This window comes from Montipora capricornis, chromosome 1 (assembly GCF_036669925.1).
Source record: "Montipora capricornis isolate CH-2021 chromosome 1, ASM3666992v2, whole genome shotgun sequence".
NCBI classification, from domain to species: domain Eukaryota; kingdom Metazoa; phylum Cnidaria; class Anthozoa; order Scleractinia; family Acroporidae; genus Montipora; species Montipora capricornis.
The window spans coordinates 43,200,991-43,221,486 of record NC_090883.1 but is presented as its reverse complement, the minus strand read 5'-3'; the positions used below and the strand labels follow the sequence as shown (position 1 = coordinate 43,221,486).

The 20,496-nt window shown below is 38.6% G+C and overlaps 1 protein-coding gene and 1 pseudogene across 6 annotated transcripts; one reads left to right on the top strand and one right to left on the bottom strand.

Annotated features, from left to right (window-relative positions):
* Positions 1 to 10,835, bottom strand: part of LOC138045175 (coiled-coil domain-containing protein 148-like) — a 24,290-nt pseudogene extending 13,455 nt beyond the window's left edge.
* Positions 10,836 to 12,169: 1,334 nt separating this feature from the next.
* On the top strand, positions 12,170 to 19,294 carry LOC138053536 (uncharacterized). Of its 6 annotated transcripts, XR_011133231.1 has the most exons (5): positions 12,170 to 12,297; positions 14,283 to 14,337; positions 14,730 to 14,878; positions 15,967 to 16,080; positions 17,033 to 19,294. XR_011133231.1 is itself a non-coding variant. In XM_068900164.1 (4 exons), exons 3-4 carry the CDS (start codon positions 14,846 to 14,848, stop codon positions 17,501 to 17,503), a joined length of 504 nt encoding a protein of 167 aa, XP_068756265.1. In that variant the 5' UTR covers positions 12,170 to 12,297; positions 14,283 to 14,337; positions 14,730 to 14,845; the 3' UTR covers positions 17,504 to 19,294. The 6 variants fall into 6 exon arrangements, 1 of the variants encoding a protein (XP_068756265.1); XR_011133230.1 differs by having other exon boundaries at positions 15,967 to 19,294; XR_011133229.1 differs by having other exon boundaries at positions 15,924 to 19,294.
* Positions 19,295 to 20,496: the final 1,202 nt, after the last annotated feature.

Genomic DNA, 20,496 nt, shown 5'->3' with positions numbered 1-20,496 from the left:
ACTTCCCATCACGTCATTACCTTATTTGGCTCTTTCATTCATCCCGCCATGGGAACTTTCTCTGTTCAACATTTTCAAAGCTCAACTTGTTCTGTTTTTCCCTCCCCCATTTTGCTTTCTGGCTCTTTTGTATTTTTTTTTCCTTACGAGCTTATTGTAACCTCTCTAATAGTTCTCTTTAATAAAATATGGGCAGAGAATTGCTGCCTGCGGCACCCCTTCAGCCCTGTGCTGAAGCCCTGTTAGGGAGGGGGTATATTGTTACTTTGTTGGACTGGGTTAACTTGGCCCCAGGGCATTATGCCAGCAACTATGCCCACCTTGCAATACAGGCATTCATGAGGTTACGTATCCCCTTGGCTAGATGCCGAGGCCCCTCTTCCGGTGGTGCACACCAGCAGTGGGTATTATCCGCACCTTGCCAGTACATTCCCTGCCCCTCGTTTATGCCCAAGTTGTACATGTATCTATTGTCTTTTACTCTAAGAGCGTATGTGAATAAATAATATTGTGGAATAGAAACAATAATAGTACTATGTCACGGTCACGTACATGTACAGGGTAATTGTTACATGTTAAACATACTTGCTTCTGTTGAAGATCTCTCCGCTTTTGTTCCCTTGCTTCCGCAGCTCTCAGTTCCTTTTCTTCTTTTTCCTGCTCTTTTGCTGCAATGGCAGCTTGGAGCTTCAGTGCCTCAAGTTTCTGTTCACGGAAAGCAAGCACCTACAGTAGAAGTGGAACAATAAACATTGAAGTTACATTTGCTTGGGCACAGGTGGAGAAACTCCATTTCTTCACTCTCTTCCTCTTACAAGATTTTACTTTGTCTAATGTCATCATTCTGGACAATTAATTTTACTCGTCGATTGGGGGTGCTTTAGGTGCGAATAAGTTGATGACATCAATGTCCACTCACTAGGACTCCCTAAAGTTTTTTAATTAAACATGAATGTTACAAGGCAGCTACGACTGAATTACTTGTAACAAAATACACGTAATTATTATGGGATGGGAAGAGTACCAGTATTGACGATGATGACGATAACACTACTTACTGTAGAATCAAAAAAGAGAAATGATCCTTGCATTTATCAGCTGAGGACAATTTAAGCAATAAGTATCGTCTCAGCCTATACTACTTTAATTAATACAATAAAATGATTGTTATTAAAAACTGAACTACGGATATCAGTTTTCCATCATTTTCATTGGCTTGCCGGACATAGGCTATCAGTTCATACACCTGCTCTACCTAATATGGTCAAGGAATGTGTCAGCAATATAGCGAGCTGAAAACATTTTTGCAGCTCTGAGAAAAAATGGCCGACAATAGCCCTTTTGGGCCAGAATTGTCCGAGGCAGAAATCAATGCTTAAGTCGAAGAGTTGTTAATCCTGCAGTTTTTAATAAAGTGATTATTCTACTTGGGCTTGCTGGATATTTGATTATAACCATTACTCCACGCTATGTGCCTCATTGGCTATCTATCACTTCATATCCAGCGTGCCCTCATAGAATAATTAACAATTATTCCATAAGCGCGTGTTGGATATGAGATGCTAAATAAAGTTGGGTATAACCAGTCTCATATCCAACAAGCGCGAATGGAATAATAATTATTGTTTTATTAAATTTCTTATGATAAACTCCCAAAAGTTTGGAAGTACGAAATACAAGTGAAAAAAGGGAGGAAATCCTAGAGAAATTGAAAAAAATTGATGAATATGCGATGTTGTGTAATACCTAGTGGTCGGACAGACGCAGACTCATCACAAAAGCATTTCTTACCTTTTTGCATACTTCTAAGCTTCGAAATTGATCGATCCAAACGTTCCACAAAAACGTTTTTCTTTTGCTTTATATGATTCAAGAGAAAATTCGCTTTCTGAGGTAAAAATTTTTAGTTTAGCAACGCTAAGCGCAATCATTTACCATATAAGGTCAAACTAAGGTTTGTGAGCTGATAACCGAGATTGAGTGAACCAATCAGAGCATGAGAATTGCATTATCCGAGGTTGAGAATTTAATAATTATTGTTAATTATTTATTTCTTCGTCACACCCAACCTCCCAAACTGATGTCAGTAAATCATAAAATGATTGCTGCAAAGTAGATGATCACAAAGTACAAAATATAAACCATGCAGCTCATTCAAGGTTGAGATGGATGTGTACCTCTCACTACTGCAAGGTTCTTCCTGCTTCTTATACATGCATCTACACTACCTTGACAAGAAGGACACAAACAGTGAACACAAACCTTGTTGTAAAGCTCTTGGCATATGTTCTCCTGTTTTTTCCTTGTTTTTGCTTTTTCAGCTGCCTCCTCATACAATGCCCAAGCCTCTGCAAATGTTGCCTTGACTTTTACAAGCAAGTCTTCACGGTCGCGACCCCACGCCCGCAGAGTGCTCTGAAATTGTTCCTGGTAAAACTTGTGGGCAAGATGCCATTCTTCATGTTCAACCTACATGTTTACAAAAGATAGAATGAAAATACTGCAGCGTTATAATTAAGCACAATTTTCATACAGTAGCATGGTTGTACATCGTAATAACTATCAAATTTTTTGACATGTACGTACAATTATTACATTGTATCTTTTGGCTCGATAGCAGCCAAAAATAGAGCAGTGAACAAGCCATCACTTTTGCAACAACCTTAAGCAAGTTGTACACAAAAAAATAAAGAAACCCTCCGAAAGTAGTCCAACCTACATGTAGTACCGGTAGTTCCCCACTCTCCCTTTAATCCTGACTTGAGACAAATAACTGTAGAAGTCAGGTGCTGTTTACTGCTTAAAATAATTATGCTTATGAATTGATAAACATTTAATGCAGCTACCTGAAAAATTGGGAATCTGCAATGCATATGCTGGTTTATTTATTTATTTATTTATTTATTTATTACAATTTATGGCATACAAAAACAGAGGCCAAGGGATAAAATGCAACAGTCAAGGACCCCACATGGTACTATAATGAAAATAATAATACAAATTAAATTATGGTAACAACAAATATTAAATATTATAAAAATAAGAACACTAAAAGAATATACTTACTAATCCATTAAAAAACTTTTTAGCTGAGGCTTTAAAAGAATTCACACTTGTTGCCTCATGAAGGGAAGGTGGAAGGGAATTCCACGTTCCCACAACTCTATGAAATTCATGAAAATAACTACATTTAAGAACATTTGTTCTAGATAGCATATCTCATCTTTAGAGTTAACTTATCTTTGTGTCTAAACAAATAGTGATCAGTTTTGGTGTAATGCTCTACCAACAAAAAAATCCTCATGACAAAATTATACATTTAAATTCAGCAACAAATGTTAACATTCCCTTTCCTCCAAATATATAATTATGATAGAGTAGATTATTAACATAATAATTATTGTACCAGTTTGGAACGCGTTTTATCTGGCATTTCTCATAACATTCTATCAATGTAAAACATTCTTCTATTCGGCAGCTCTGGTGGATATAATTGCTCCATCAAATGAACAAAGTGTAAATGATCCTGTTTGGACCAACCTCCAGTACCAGATCTAGAAAATAAAAAAGGGACAAAATAATAATGAAGTCCTCTAATACTGTCAACCAAAAAGCACATTGATGTTAAGGTTACTTCAAACCTTCATGGGTGTCCTCCATACATGTATGTACATGTAGCCTCATTTAGCAAACTCTCTCAGGGGGTAAAAAATTGAGAAGGGGATTGCAACAATCTCTCTGCGATTTGAATTCAGTCTCTAATGCTCCCTGTGGCTTCCAGCTGTCTGAACTGTCAAAATTTGGCCAATCAGTGCAAACCGAAACTGATGTTGTCAGGGTCAAGGTGAATATTGGCTAAAATTCAGCATTTTGCATGGAAATTTTCGATGCAGATATTCAAATCGGAGGGTGATCATTGCAAGCTCTCTCTCCATTTTTTACCTGCCAAGAGAGCTTGTTTGCAAGCTATCCTCCACAAAAAAAATTGTAGACCTGCTGACTTCAAGGAAACCCTTACAAACAAAATACACATACCACTAGAAAGATTACGAAACGTAGAATTTGAGAAAAGTATTTATGACTTCGCTACTCTTTTCATCAAGTATCAAAATTAATTATTGTCTTATGTTAACCGTAAAGCATCAACAATGCAGGTCAAGACTGTTAGGACAATTTCCACTTTCCCCCCTCCCCCCATTAGAATGTTGATTTTTCACGGTCTCCGAAATCAAGATTAGTTCATCGATTACTGAAACGTTTCAACATTGTCTGGGGGAAAGGGGGGCGCCAAAAAGGCAACGAAAGAACAAACATTCCTCATATAATGATGGAAGCATGTTTAGTAAATTCTCTAATTTTCGCCCAAATTTGGCAGGTGTCCCAACGTCTTGCGACCTGGATTGAACCTCCAATTCAAGTGTCAGCATTTTCCAGTATTTTCATTAGTTTCAGGATCAAACAATTCCCGAAAATATGATGTGTCAAAGACTGCCAAAAGAAAAATATTCAAAATTACAGAATTTGCCAAGCTCTTTGCCCAAGTGCATGCTGTCTATAGTGATTCATGTCAGTAATAACATTCAATGAACCTTTTGAGTTTGCATTTTAAAGAATGGCACAATAAAGCTCAAACCAGAAGACTGCTTATATCTTACCGTTTGACATGTTGATACTTCAGTTCCAAGTATTCAAGCTGAGCTTCATATTTCTTATCAAGCAAAATAAACTCTTCCAAAACAGATGTCTTCAATTGTTCATCAGGGCATTCAAGTTCATAAGCTTCCTCTGGAATTCCTGTCTTTACAACAGCATAAGACATCATTCCTGGTCTTGTTATTTCATGTGCCACCATGACATCAAGTTCTTGTTCAAGCTGTTCTTGCTCCATTAGTAGTTTTCCATGACAAGTTGCTGCTGTGTCTTGGCTGATTCCACAACCTTCAGCACTTCTGCATGTTCTTTTTCAGCAATATTGCCTTGATTAATTCAAATTTCAACAGAAAGAAAAATTAATTGTTTTGAGTGCTTTGTTCTGATAATTAGGACTGGACATACTTTTATGCTGTTCACAAGTCCATTGTCAATTTTTATTTTATTTTTAGCTTTTACAATTGTACTAAAATTGAAAGAGAGAAAAATCCTTGAACTTATCTGGACAATTTAAGCAAATTGACAACTGAAAAATTCAGGTGGCTCCAATGGGATTTGAACCCATGGCCTCTGCTATACTGGTGCAATGCTCTATCCAACTGAGCTATGAATTAAGCCACACAGTTGGTGTTGAAAATCACTCTTTGGACTTGAACTTCTATCCAGAACAATCCACTAGGCCTTAACTATTGATCCAGACGATCCTTTTGAACGCAACCGCTTTAATCACTCGAAAAACAGTGAACTTAACAAGGACTACAAAACGCTAAGTCAACCGACGAAGATTACAGAATTGAAGAGGAGTTTGCAGGCGAGGTTGCCTGGCTTTTCATTGTCATTAAAACGAGGATTTTACATAACAATCTAAAATTAGAACGTAAGTATAACATGAATTTGGTTTTATCAACGGAGTTGATAATGTAAATTGGCCACCGTACAGAGATTCTAAAAGCTGACGTTTCGAGCGTTAGCCCTTCGTCAGAGCGAATATGTATAACATGGTTTTGTCCATAGTCATCAACTGTCACGATATGTTCAAGTTAATTCGCTAGAGTGTCTATTTCCAACAGTTGGCAGCAGGTCAATTTGTTGGGCTCATGTGTTTCCAGTGAAACGACCAGGCCCAGACAGGGCTTAGAACACATGAATTCATGTGTTCTAAGCCCTTTCTGGGGTTATAGAGGCAAGGATACACACTCAAGTGAATAAAAGTTGGGCCCTAGGGATCCCCATGCTGCTAAGTCACCTCATTAATCTACTGCGTTGCCAGCGTGGTAGCCTTGATGGTGTAGTGGCTTAGCATGCCCGACTAGTAATCAGGGAGACGTGGGTTCCATTCCCGCTCAGGACAAAAACCTCTTTTTTGGATGGGTGTGTCGAAAGGTAAAATTCACGGTGTGTGTATGTGTCTGTAAGATACATTACGTGAAAGGGCGAATTTGTTCATACAAAACATTGGGAGCTAATTATTCAAACAAAACCTACATAGATTGTGGTTAAAACAACAATTTTACCTTGTAAAATATCTATCTGTGGGTTAATAAGTAAATGAGTGCTAATTGCTGCCTCGACATTGTTTTCCATAATGAACAGCTCTTATATTCAAGGATTACCAAAAAATGACTTGGAATGCTTCTACTTTTTTAAAAACAAAAATATGTCCATTTTTTTCCTGAATTCTACCTGTATATACAGTGTAATTTTCTACCGCTGACTAAGTTGGTGCCAGATTTTGGTTTAAGGTTTGACAGCTCAAGAGCTGTCTTTGTAAAGACAACTGCATTGAGTTAAGACTTTCTTTGAAGAGTCTTTTTGGATTCAGATGATTCATGGATATCCATAACCATTGGCCTTGTCTCAAAACCTATGTTCCAAAATTCTGTTGGAAGTAAAAATAATGTTTGCAATTTTAGAGAGTACATCCCCTATGTACACATACAAATGTACCTGTAAGAGATATACAATCATATATTAGTCTAGATCTGCTAGAGTAGAGGTCCATCTCTGCCAGACTACATCATCATCATATCATCAATCTATCTATCTTTGTTTACCCTCTGATTTTAGAGTAGCTTAGCTATTTATACCCGAGCATTTATTATCCTCCCATCCACGATATACCACAGGAGACAGGCCACACTACCAGGAACTTCATCCCCTACTCACTGCAGTTGCAGAATGGTTAACTAAGATGGCTCCCTGGAGTTTTTGGACTGTGTGCAAGCTAAACACTAGTATAGCATGTAAAGCCTAAACTGCACGTGTTTCTCTGATTTTTGTGACGTCAGTGTGACCAAATCTGTAAAATTAACAGCTAATTTTCTTGCATTCCATTCGGTAAAATTTTTTGAAAATTGGTTCAGTTCTAACCACACACACATTTCCTATCAGATGTCTTACATTTGTTAAAATCTGTCAGAGCTACTAATCCAATATATTTAGAAAAATGACAATTTACAGAATATTGGCAAAACTGTCTCAATGACCTCGACTTTTCACTACTTCAAAATGTCAGGCAATATCTTTTCCATAATGTGGCAAAGAATGAAAAAAATTCACCAAAGGAAAGTATAAATATTAAGGAATTTAGGTCAAAAATAAGAATATATCTGTCTGTCATTAAACGTGATGTTGCCATGGTAATGGCCATAATCCAAAAGCCTTATTAGATTGGTACCCATACTGGTAAATCTCTACAGGGAAAAATTTAAGAGACTAACTGGGTTTCCTTTTGTAACTCGTGCCCTGAAGTGAGGGTATTCGCAAATACTCTAGGGAGCCACACAATAACAAATTACCTTATTCCCACTGAGGAGATAACAATCAACAGGGAAAATGTCCATTTAAAACATTCTTTTTGTTATTTTAATCTGCCAGCCACTAGAACAAGATGACCCTTCCTCTTGACAGCCAAAAGGCCTTGGTTGTCACATTTTAATAACAACAAGACGCTTCTTTAAGCGTTTACTCGGAATACCATGTGGCGCAGATGTAGAGTGCTACATTTCGAAAGAGGCAGTTTTTAATTTGAGTGATATTCAAATTTGCAAGTAATTTAAATAAATGTTTATGCAGTCAGTTGAAGTCTGGATGGCCCATTCATAACTACAACAAGGATAATGTACAAGTGAACATCGCTTAATGTTTACAAATAAATTCAACAGGTGACCTTGCTATAGGGGTAGGTTATTTCGTTCTGGACCAGTCTATTGGATCAGAAATAATGTGGATCTACAGGAAGCAGCATTATGTCTATTTAAGGTGATTCCCTGGTTTTGCATTGTGCAACCCTACAGCACATAATTTATTGCATCATTGGTGCATGCAGTGGCTCAGGCACATTGATAAAATGGCAGATTTTCATTGACACCAAGCCTAATCTGTCAAGGAATGGCTATTTTGTCCAGAACAAGTATGGTGACGCCCATTTTTTATTTCACATATTTGCTAAGAATGGTGTCTTCATGGAGTAGTGAGATTAAGCAAAAATCTATGGCCAGTTTTTAGCAATTTCATAAAATTGTACGGAAGGAACCATTACAAGTCGAACAGCCCACACTAAAGTTAAGTCTATTTTGGAGTGTTAGATACTCACAAAGGCATTCAAATACATTTTTCAGGTCGTAAAATACGTACTTGAATTAACCATAGAACACAACGCTCTGCGTTATATGTTGGATTACATTTATAAAATCAAGCTAAGTTTGTCTAACATTGGGGGTGTGCAGCAATTGTCAAAGTAGCTCATGGAAATGAGCATGGTGACCCCCCTTTTTTATTACAGTTTTATCATCTCTTTGACATGTTAACAACAGTGTGCAAAGTTTCATCGGAAATCTATGACAAGTTCTATTTCTTGGGAATCACCTTAAGATTTTGTGGGATCCAGTATGTAACGTGACAACAGATAAACTGGTTTCAAGTGAAAGCAAGGAGGCAAGGGAGGGTGAAAGACTAGTGTAGCAACACAGAAAACTTGTGAAAAACCATTAATGGGGGTACAAGTAAGTGAACACCAGTATCCAGCAGCAAAGGTTCGAAATTGACAGTGTTGGGGCTGGTGACCTCCAGCTCTAGGTAGCAAACATGAAGAACGTGAAACTAATCAATTAATTAATAGAAAAAATTGACATCGGCGGACAAAGAACAGCACAAAGAAACTAAGAAATTTCAGCCATTTCCAACATATCGCTGCTGCAAGTTTTGTAAGGGCGATTTAATCATGTTGGCAACAGGCAAGATTAGAGTAAATATCTTATACATAACATTTCCAGAAGGCTGAAGCCAGCATTTTCCCTTTTTAGCTGCATTGTACATATTTGCGTGATTTGCCATCACGTAGAACATGGGCTTTGAGTTTCTGAATCAGCAAACAAAATTAACTGTGTCACACTGAAGCCTCAAGAGATTTAATGGCTCTGCTAAATCTGCGAGCCATGCGAATTTCGCATTTAAGTCTAAGCACCCATTTCAAATAGTGCTAATAAACAGTAATAGACCTTTTCGGCTTGTACATTTTGCTTTCCCAATACAGATCATGTGATAATACTCAGGAGGTTTGGTCTTTTGTTTTGTTCATTAAAATGAGGGCATGCAAGCATGAATATGCCTGCATGCACTCTTTTTAATGAACAAAACAAAGGACCAAGCCTCCTGAGTATTATCACATGATCTGTGTTGGGAAAACAAAATGTACAAGCCGAAAAGGTCTATTAAGTCTAAGCACCCATTTTAAAATGGTTAGCTTTCAATAACTGTGTGACTAGCATGTTGACTCTCATGGCTCGCCATGTTGGCTCGCATAACTTGCAGCCATGGCTCGCATGACTCGCTGGCTCGCAGGTTTATTATACTCCATTTAACACAGCACCCATCCCTTTGGTTACTCCACTGTTAATGTTACAAATTTGGACTTTCATCAAATTCTGTAAGACGCGAGGCTGTTTGAAGCCTCCTGCTATAGCGGAAATCTTCTCCTTGACCCCTGTTTATTTGTTATTGTGATGGATGACATCACTGTTATCTCTGCGAAAGGACAATAATAATATTAAGCTTATGATAATAATTTTATTATTGACTAAACCATCAAGATTTTGTCTCTGTTCTCTCCGATCCAAAATTGCAAGTCTAATCTCTTGGATCCCACAATGGCTGTACAGTGTTTTTCTTAAATTCTTGAGTGTCTTCGCGCAGAATTTCATTATAAATTTCCAGATCTTGGAAAAACTCCCTCACAGAGTCAAAGCCTAAAGGACTTCAGTCCTTAAGACATCGATATCGCTCGATCTGTAGCTTTCGTTGCAAACTGTGCAATCTCACCTTTTCATTAGACCAACAAGCTTTATGCTGCTAAAGGAGGTGTTGTTCTTTTTTCTCCTTGCTTGCTTGGTGATTTTTTCAACTTTCTGAAAACTAACATTTCCGGTTGCCTTTCTGAGCTCTGCAATGGCTTGAAGTTTGTCATAAACTGTCGGTCTGAATCGATTGCTGCCATGTCCTTCAATGAAGCGATTCACAAGTGAACTATCTACGAAAACAAAAACAAAAACAAAACCTTAACTAAACAGCTGCAGGCTACCACCAAAATAACTCTGTAATTAATTGCTCCAAAAATTCCTACCTGCAGCACCGATGGCAGTTCTGTGGAAGTTCACAAACTTCCTGAGATCTCTTCCACTCATTCAAGGCAACGAAAGCAGGCTACATCAATTGGATTTTTCGACAAAACCTTAAGACTTTTAACGTTATTAGAAATTACAGGCTTACACCACATACTACACTAAAGATAGGCGTGCAAGGAATATATTAATTGTGGCTTGTAAGTGTGTTTGGAAGTCAACTACGAAAGTTATGAGAGTATTGTAACCCTGCGAGCCAGCGAACCATGCGAGTCATGGCACCGAGGGGTGCGAGCCATGACTGTGAGTCATGCGAGCCAACGTGGCGAGCCATGATAGTCAACATGTGCGAGTCACACAGTTATTGAAAGCTATCCGTTTTAAAATGGGTGCTTAGACTTTAACTGTTTATTAGCCCTATCTGAAATGGGTGCTTAGACATGCGAAATTCGCATGGCTCGCATGGCTCGCTGGCTAGCAGATTTAGCAGACCCAAGTTATGACATGTGTCACAGAGCTAAATAACTCTCGATTTTGCGGGAAATGCCCAACAATATAGTAATATTCGTAAACTAAATACTGTAGCCGTTAAAATAATGAATCCTTCATACCTATAACTTCCTTAGAACAAAAGTTATAACCGAAAGAAGATATCGGAAATCGAATTTCGAATGCCATCCTTGCAAGCTGTGCTGTGAAGAGTATTATTATCTGCGTAGGGTGATCATGAGTTAACTGTGGACAATTTGTCACAAACCACGGTCTTGTTATTACACCGATCAAATTAAACATCATTCGAAAGCTTAATCTCTGTAGTTTAAGAATATGCAAGAATGTTGACATTTCGATGTAAAATGAAAGAGAAACTGTGATGCGACAATGTACTATTTTCATGCGGTGGATAGCGGTCGATAGCGTTTAACAGTATATGTACATGTATGGGTGCCGTTTGATAAAAATTTATCACTTAGCCTTAGTACATGCCTGTTTTTGATTATTCACAAATAATTGGAAGGTTCAAAAAAACTATTTATAAATAATGAATAAGTACTCACTGATACGTAAATCATTACTTCTTAGTAAACCTGATAGGTTTTTCATACGAAATTAAACACGTATACCATTTTATATAAATAATTCATCAAACAACTTCAGTTATAAACCAGGCTGTCTCTTAAAAAGATTATTTTCATATCATAAAGCTGTAAATCTATTATTTCTAAATAATGAAGAAAACTTTGTGCGTCAATTAATATTCAATATTTACATCATAAATAATGAAATTGCACCGCGCCGGAGTGTAAATTTATTGTTTTAGGACCAATTCGTTCTGAAACTAATTTATGATGAGCCTGCGCGCCAAAACGATAATATATTCCATGAAGATGGCGGAAATTCGTCCTTGGAGCTGAGCTACACGAAAGGCGCGCTGTCAGTGGAGCAGTCATTTTAAATGATGTTCAAGCTGGTCAAGGGAGAATCGCCCGTCATATCTGTCAGAACGCGCAGGATATACTTTAACAACACCAGCAACTAGCAACTGCAGCTGGTACAGCAGTTTTTTTATGAAACTATTACAGTGAAAAAATAGGGTTAATTTAAAAGCATCGTGATGTCCAGTGCAATTAAATAATTCAATAGTCAAGTAGCTTAACCTTTGTCATCCTTCAGACAAGTAGCGTTGCGTGACACATTCAGAATTTAGGCAGAATTTCGAGCAGAATAAGAGATTTTACGAGGAGAATTTATCCAAGCCTAGCCATGACTTTCGTGATACCATGTCTCCAATTCCCGCCATTTTCATAGAATATATTATCGCTTTGGCGCGCAGGTTCATCATAAATTATTTTGCAAATGTTTGCGCGGGAAAACTTGAATTTTCAATGAGCTTTTTCCCCGCGCAAACATTTGCGAATGATCATTTGCGCCTTCTTTGAGTTCCAAGCAGATGTTTGTTAATCGTGTTCGTGGTGGGCCCAGGACCACAGTTTAATTTGATGTAGCTACAATGAGCGTGCAAAATTCTTTGGTGAGTAATGAGAAAGCTGTTGTTAGTTTACTCGTCTGCAGTTTCCACAAATCATATCTCACACGATCTTTTGGTGAGTTAAACGCAATCGACCGCTATCCACCGCATGAAAATAGTAGATTGCCGCATCGCTGTTTCTAATTCATTTCACATCGAAATGTCAACATTCTTGCATATTTTTAAACTACAGAGATTGAGCTTTCGAATGATATGTAAGTTGATCAATGTAATATAAAGACCGTGGTTTGAGAATTGACAAATTGTCCACAGTTAACTCGTGATTACCTCGCGCGGATAAAACTTTTCACAGCTTGCAAGGGCGGCATTCGATTTCCGTTAACTTCTTTCGGTTATAACTTTCGTTCGAAGGAACGAAAAGGCATGAAGGACACATTATTTTAACGGCTTCAATACTTAGTTTACGAATATTACTATATTGTTGGACATTCCCTGCAAAATCAAGAGGTATTTAGCTCTGTGACACATGTCATAACTTTGAGTGTCCTGCACTTGCAGCCTGCAGACTAACTCTAAATCACAGTTATTGAAAGCTAACCGTTTTAAAATGGATGCTTAGACTTAAATGCTGTTTATCAGCGCTATTTGAAATGGGTGCTTCGACTTAGATACTGTTTATCGGCGCTATTTGTAGGCAATCTGCAGTTGTCATCCCTCACAACTTTCGTAGTTGCCTTCCAAACACAATTCCAAGCTTCATTTTTACTACACACTTGACACTTCGCTACTCTTCGACAATCAATGTTCGAAAGATTTCGACACCGATGCAATGATTTAACACTCGAGTTTTGAATGACTCAAGTATTAAAGTCTTTGCATTTTATTTCGTCGTTTGCAGAAATTTTGAAAACCGTGCGTGTAATTGGAATTAGCACGGTGCAATCTTATACTCAGCTATCAGAATTTTTATCTCCGCTTAGGCAACTGAGATCCCTTGAGAAATAGGCTTATTGTAAAGTTCTTTCTTAGTACTTTAGGCATATGTAACATTTAAACCATTCGAGTTTATTTTTACATATGTACCAAGAACATCGAGAACGCGATGGCTAAGTCAACGATGTATGGCCTCGTTAATTTAGTCCCATGTTTTCTTTTGTTTACAAAGTTATTTCGCTTGTAAACTCATTATTTCGACATCATCATCGACTCGTTATTTTCATACATCATTAAAATTGCTTACATTTCTGCTTTGTAATGAGACCAATTTCAACGTTTTCCGATGAATAATTATACAACCTTTTTAACTAATTTTGCAAGCTGTAGCCATGTCACAGGCCGCCCATATATGGGAATCTCGAAAACAAACTGACAAATATATTTACACGCAAAATTTTTCAATAAAAAAGCCGTACTTTATTGTCGTGGTGACTTCCTTTCTCGCTTCTTGTGTGGTTATTTGCCTGATTGAATGCGATTCAAGCGACTTCTCAACTTGCCGGTTTGTCACTCGTACACAAATAAAGGGAAGGCTGGAAAGTAATTTCTAGCTTACCTTACGTCTCGCCGATAAAATCACACTTATCCGACATCAGTCACGCTCAAACTCCGGCGATGGCCACACGGATAAATTTACTTCTCTTTGACCAAGTTTCAAGGTCCAGTGAATATCCATTGCTGAGAAACAGCGGTAAATATTCAAAATTTCAAAATCCTTCGCGGCTCGCTTGCAACGAATTTGGACACGGCTGGTCAAACATTCACTGATTTCTTCTCACCGCATCGGGGCTCACCACGACAATAAAGTACGGCTTTTTTATTGAGAAATTTTGCGTGTAAATATCTTTTTCAGTTTGTTATGAAGATTCCCATACAAATCCTCGTAATTTTTTTTCCCTTCGAGTGTGGGTGTCCTGTGGATATATTTCAACTGCGTGCGTAGGATTGACTCGGTTTCAAAAATTTTTATCTCGCCGTCCATTCATGTTTTCGTTTTCTCCCTGGTCTTACTTTAAAGCTTTTGTTTGCAGTTTACGAAGATATAAGGAACGTTGGGAACACTATGGAACTCAACTCTCTTTTTTTGTAAGTATCTGTATATATTTTTTATTCAAAACTTCATGTTCAAACCAAACTTGTGTCGTCTTGTTTTCTGACCTTCATAGTTCATGGATTAAGATTGTTCTATTTAAATTTCCTCCTTAAATTTTGATTTCCCGCCAAAATACACTTTTGCGCTCAAAATCCCAACCGTCAAAACCGAGCGGAAGGAGCGCACACTACTACTCGTTCCCATTCCTCCTCGCCTCTGGGACCCATACCCCCCATTCTCCCTCTGTATCCCATGAACCCATGGGACCTGACACTCGTAGGGTATAAAAGAGCCAGCGCTCTCGCCCACAGCCCTCTTCTAATTTTGATCTGGTGGAAGGAAGAGCTCAGTAAGTGTCTTACAGTACTTCGTGACCTTGTACTAGGACTGAGGATCCGTGTAGGAGTTTACTTGGACTAGCTATCCGTGTAGGAGTTCAGTTGGACACTTTTACTTGACTTGAGGATCCATGTAGGAGTTCACTTGGACTGGGTTCCGTGAATGCTTTCACTTGAACACCGTACTTGTACTGAGGTATTTGATCTTTGTTTTGGGGAAGAAAGGTAGCCATCTTGATTTTTGGGGGAGAAATCGAAACCATGTTGTGTTTTGGGCAAGAAAACATAGCCATGTTTGATTTAGGGTGGGAAGGTAGCTATGTTTTGTTTTGAGAAAGAAACATAACCCTGCAGTATTTTGAGAAAGGAATGTAGACATGCTGATTTTTGGAAAGAAACATAGCCATATTGGTTTCTCTATGGCAAGAAGGCTATTCAGATAATATTACAACTTAGATTTGAGTGAATAGTTGGTCAGATAGTACTAGGATGTTATTAGGATACTACCATTAAGCCCTTGAACATTCCCAGGTATCGGGCGGTCATTGTATTAAAATGTCAGCAAAACAGGGGTGGAATAAAATTTATGTCATATTAAGTCATGCATGTCAAATAATCTGTCACGCAGATTGACACGCCATGTCACGCAATCTGACACGCTATGGGCCTAGCCCCCAGCATTTAGAGATTAGGGAAGGGTAGGTCCGAAAGTAAAGATAAATGCAAGACAGCCGACGAAGAATGATCATCTTGCTTAGCGAGAGCCCCACATTTCGTTCGTGCAGTTCTCCTGTATAGGAGATCGGTGAGACGGAGATCGAGTGAGGGGTTGATCTGGATGGTGTCTTGCTCATTTACTCAGGACTGTGAGAGGTTTAGCCCCAGCATGTAGAGACTACGGAGAGAGATAGGCCAAAACCAAAGACACATGCAAAGGCAGCTGACAAAGGATCATCATCTTGCTTAGCAAGAGCCCCACATTTCGTTCGTGCAGTTCTCCTGTATAGGAGATCGGTGAGACGGAGATCGAGTGAGGGGTTGGTCTGGATGTTGTCTTGCTCTTTTGCTCAGGACGAGGGAGGTTCATCTCCAGCTCTTATATACTAGGGAACATTTACCATACCTTTTTTTTATATCCAAGACAGTCGTTCCCATGTTTCGTCGTCTCTAGGACCCATATCCCATTCTCCCTCATGTGTCATGACGAACTCCAATCATACCCTTACGTCGGACACTCCTAGGGTATAAAAGGAATCATCATCAACTGGTCACCTCATTTTACAGTTGAACCTTCTGCGTGAGTGAGCTTCGTGTGCGTTTTACGGTGCTTTTTCACGTTGTACTTGGCTTGAGGATCCTTGAAGGCTTTCATTTGAACGCTGTAATTGAGGTACTGAGGTATGGAGATTTAAAGTAGCCATGATTATTTTGGGGAAGAAAAGTAGCCATCTTGATTTTTGGATAAGGAAACGAAAGCATGTGTTATGGTAAGAAAACGTAGTCATATTTGATTTAGGCAGATAAATATGTTTTTGTTGAGGAAGAAACATAACCCTGTTGTGTTTTTGGAAAGCAATGTAAACATGCTGATTTTTGGGGAAGAAAAGTGGTCATATGATTTCTCTATGTGAAGAAGTTTATTCGGATAATGTTACATCTTAGGTTTGAGTGAATAATTAGTCAGATTCTACTTAGATGTTATTAGCACAATATTAAGTTCTCAAACCTTCCCTAAAATTGCGAAATGTTTTGAAGAAATCAAATGAACACAGGCCATGTACCAACTGTCCGCAACATTCTGTTTCCCACAGGGAATACAATGGTTTACTTTCAGACATGCGCTTATGAATAATATTACTTCTTGGTGCTGAGATCGCGGACGGAAAGAGAGGTTCTGTGACCAGACTCTAATCAAAGACAACATCGCATTTCTTTGTCTTTCCAACGGTGCTTGACTCCTTATGCGTACCATCTTGATTGACGGGAGTAAATGACTCTGAAGGGCCCGGTACCCTGGTTTTTATATCCACGCTCCTCGTTCCCATATCTTCTCAGGCATGGAACCCATACTCCCCATCCCCTCTCACTCCCAGCACCCTTTGGGAGCTGCGACTCTGAGAGTATATAAAAAACGCACTCACAGCCCTGCAGCTCACTTGTCCCTTGGAGTTGAGCAACGTCGGAGGGCTCCGCGTCGCTTGAATCAAACCTCAGTGATTTTACAGAGCTGTAGTACTTTTACTGGGATTTTTGGCGGACTTTCTTCATAACACTAATTATTCGGGCGGACTTTACTCATTGCTTTACGTATTCAGGCGCACTTTTTTTATTCCTGTACTTATTTTGGCAGACGATGGACACTCCACCAGGACCGAGTGATGCTGTTCACATGGAGATGGAAGCTCTCATGAACAGTGATGAAGAAGAGAGCTTGGCTAAAAGTCTTGGTCATGCCAAACAGCAGAATGATGAAGAAATGGACTGGCAGGAGGACGAAATCGATGCCCTCCCGTCCACGATACCAATGGAAGAGGAGGAGGTTCCTCAACAATTTGGTGGAGGCGGAAATTTTCGTTTCGTGCTGGAACCTCTTGTGGAGCACAGATCCACTACCATGGGTGTCCGTGAAGGCATCTTACGAACGTGTTCGGAGCAACAATGGCGTTTCAACATTAATACAGCGCTTGCTCAAGGACTGAGTGATACGGTAGAAATACCGACATCCACGATCCCGACATCCACGATTCAGATTGCGTGTACATGCGTATTCACGCACCACGCGGGGCTCGTCACTAACGGTAGCCAACTAGCCACAGGCTAGTGAAATTTCAGTTTTGGCTAGTAGATAGTTTTTACAAATGAATGAAACTGCGCATGACGAAACTGGCTTGTGCAAATTTAGATTTGGCTAGCGAAATCAGACCTTATGCTAGCCATTAGGCTAGTGAGCAAAAAAGTTAGTCTCGAGCCCTGCATTGCTCTTCAAAACTGCCATCTAGAAAAGCTTCACTGTTATTGTAATTATTGAAAGTCTAACAACTCCTGGTTTGGTTCCTTATTAGTTGTCTACTATTGAAATTTCTAGGCCAATATTTCCAGGCTGTGTGTACGAGTTATCGCAACAGCTAAAGGCCTCACAAAAAGGGAACTTTAAGGCCACCTTACCACACAAAATCTGAGACTGTGTCTATGGGAAATGGATCTCATTTACAGCAAAGCCTTTCACAGGGGCAGTTGAAATATTACCATGATGCAGAACAACTCAATGGATGCTGTTTGAAAGAGCTTGAGTGCAAAGGTGGCTTCTTCACTTGGACTTCTTAGTTTAGGACAAACTGTTGCCACAAACATGCGGGGATGGCCTGTGAGCAAGTTCTTTATTTTGTGACTTGCCACCCACAAGAAATGACTAAAGGGAGAAGCCATAGAAAAGGGCCACTATGTCTCACTAAAGTGTGAGACATGGCAGTCCAAAAACACATCTGGCACAACTGTGGGGTTCAGCATACAGCCCTTCTTTGAATATGGAGACAATGAGAGTGAACGAGTCAACTCAATCACAATGATAATGGATGGAACCAAAAGGTCGAGACATCAGAAAGCAAATCGTTATCTTTAAGGAAGTTACGACATTTTTTAATTTCGAAGACATGTTTCGATGTTACAAACAGCATCGTCAGTTACAAATTATTTGAAATACCGTTAGGACTATATAACAACTTGGCGAAACGCATAATAAAATATGATTGTAAATCGTTATTGTCATGATCTTGACATCAAATTAGTGTTTACCACGTTTAAATTAAGAAATCTTTTTTCAGTGAAGGATTCTGTCCCCAGAGAACTTCGTTCACGTGTGATTTATAAATTTACTTGTGCTTGCTGTAATGCTTGCTATATTGGCGAAACTGGTCGTCATTTTTCCACACGCGTCCGTGAACATCTCTCTTCAGACAAGTCCTCACACATCTTCAAACATTTACTAAGTTCAGAACGTTGTCGTCAATCTTGCTCTGCGGATTGTTTTGAAATCCTTGATTCCGCCCCTACTAAATTCCAACTTAAACTCAAGGAGGCTATGCATATAAATTGGGAAAAGCCTAATTTAAACCAACAAGTTCATCACGTCAACCTGACACTTACGCTTTAAGCTCTACATTCTTTCTAACACTCTGTAACTCACTCAAATATGTATTTCTTGTCACTTAATCATATTTAATTATGCATGTTTCGCCAAGTTGTTATATAGTCCTAACGGTTTTTCAAATTTTTGTAACTGACGATGATGTTTGTAACATCGAAACATGTCTTCGAAATTAAAAAATGTCGTAACTTTCTTAAAGACACACAATGATACTTTTTATAGTACATTTTATGACCATTTTTTGCCAAGATTATTCTTAACCTGTATTTTTGGGAAATAACCACTCATTGTTCAGTTTTTGGAACTTTGTACAAAAAAGAAATACATAATATTGTATGTTTTCTGCATTGTAACATTAATATTTATTTACTGTTGTGATTGATGAAATCAATCACTTTTAAAATAATGCATTGGACTGAACTTGCAAGTCTTGTTAAATTTGTATTTAATTCATTGCTTGTCATAATAAATAACAAAAAATGTACACTGCTGACTACAGTAACTAAATAATTCTTGTTTCCAGAGAGTTGAAAATACAGCTCACATATCAGGTTGGGTCATTTCAATACTAAAATAACTCTAAAGGCACTGTTACACTGCGTAATATTTCGTGCAACTTGTCTCGCAATGTTTTGGCGACATTGTGGCGGGACAAGTTGCGTGCAACATTTCACTGCAACGGCCAAAATCGTCGCGAGACAAGTTGCAAGAGCCGTTGCCGAAAGTAGAATTAAGTTCTACTTTTCGAGCAACTTGTCTCGCAAGGATTTTGGCCGTTGTAGGATGTTACACTGTAAAATGTTTCGTGCAACTTGCCCCACCAATGTCGCCAAAACATTGGGGAGACAAGTTGCACCAAACATTTCAGTGTAACAGCCCCTCAAGTCTTTATACTAGGCTGCAACTAGGCTTAGATTAGCTTAGTGAAAGGTTACAGTTGTTTTAGTAATATTTGATGTGACCTGATTTTTTTTCCTCAGCCTGTTTTTTTGTTTTAGAATGCACAATTGGGGCGCTGGGCCTTGACTAGATTTTTTTAAAAAAACCCTCCACTTTAAAAGAAGACAAGGACTTGTACATTACACCGTTCTAAGAAAGATTGCAAGATAATAATGAGCCCTTTGCAGGATAGTGATCATATGGTACAAATCCGCCATACTGGGACGCAATTGCCTACTGGGACATCTAAAACAAAGCTAGTTAACCTAAATTTTCTTTGTTTTAGATGTCCAAGTGGGAAATTTGCGTCCCAGTATGACGGATTTGTACCATGTGATCACTATCCTGCAAAGGGCCCATTTATTTATATTTTGATACCAAGAATAAAGAGATGCATGTGTATCACTTCTTTTTCCAAATAACCTTCCACCATTTTGAGCTATGATAATAAAATTTAAGCATAAAACATTGCGATAGGACAAAAGTTAAAACCATCACGGTTAAAAACTCTAAAAAACTGTTACAAACTTTTGAAAACTTTAAAAAGCGACGTTTCGACGTTTACTCAACGTCATTTTCAAGTCAAAATGAATAAGAGAAAGTTACTCGAATATAAATATACAAAACAAATCCTTAGAGAATAAAATCAAAAATATGCAAAATATTTGCACGCAGTGTCACGTAAACAATTTAGCACGAACGGAGTCCTTCTGGGTATTTAGCCCAGGTTT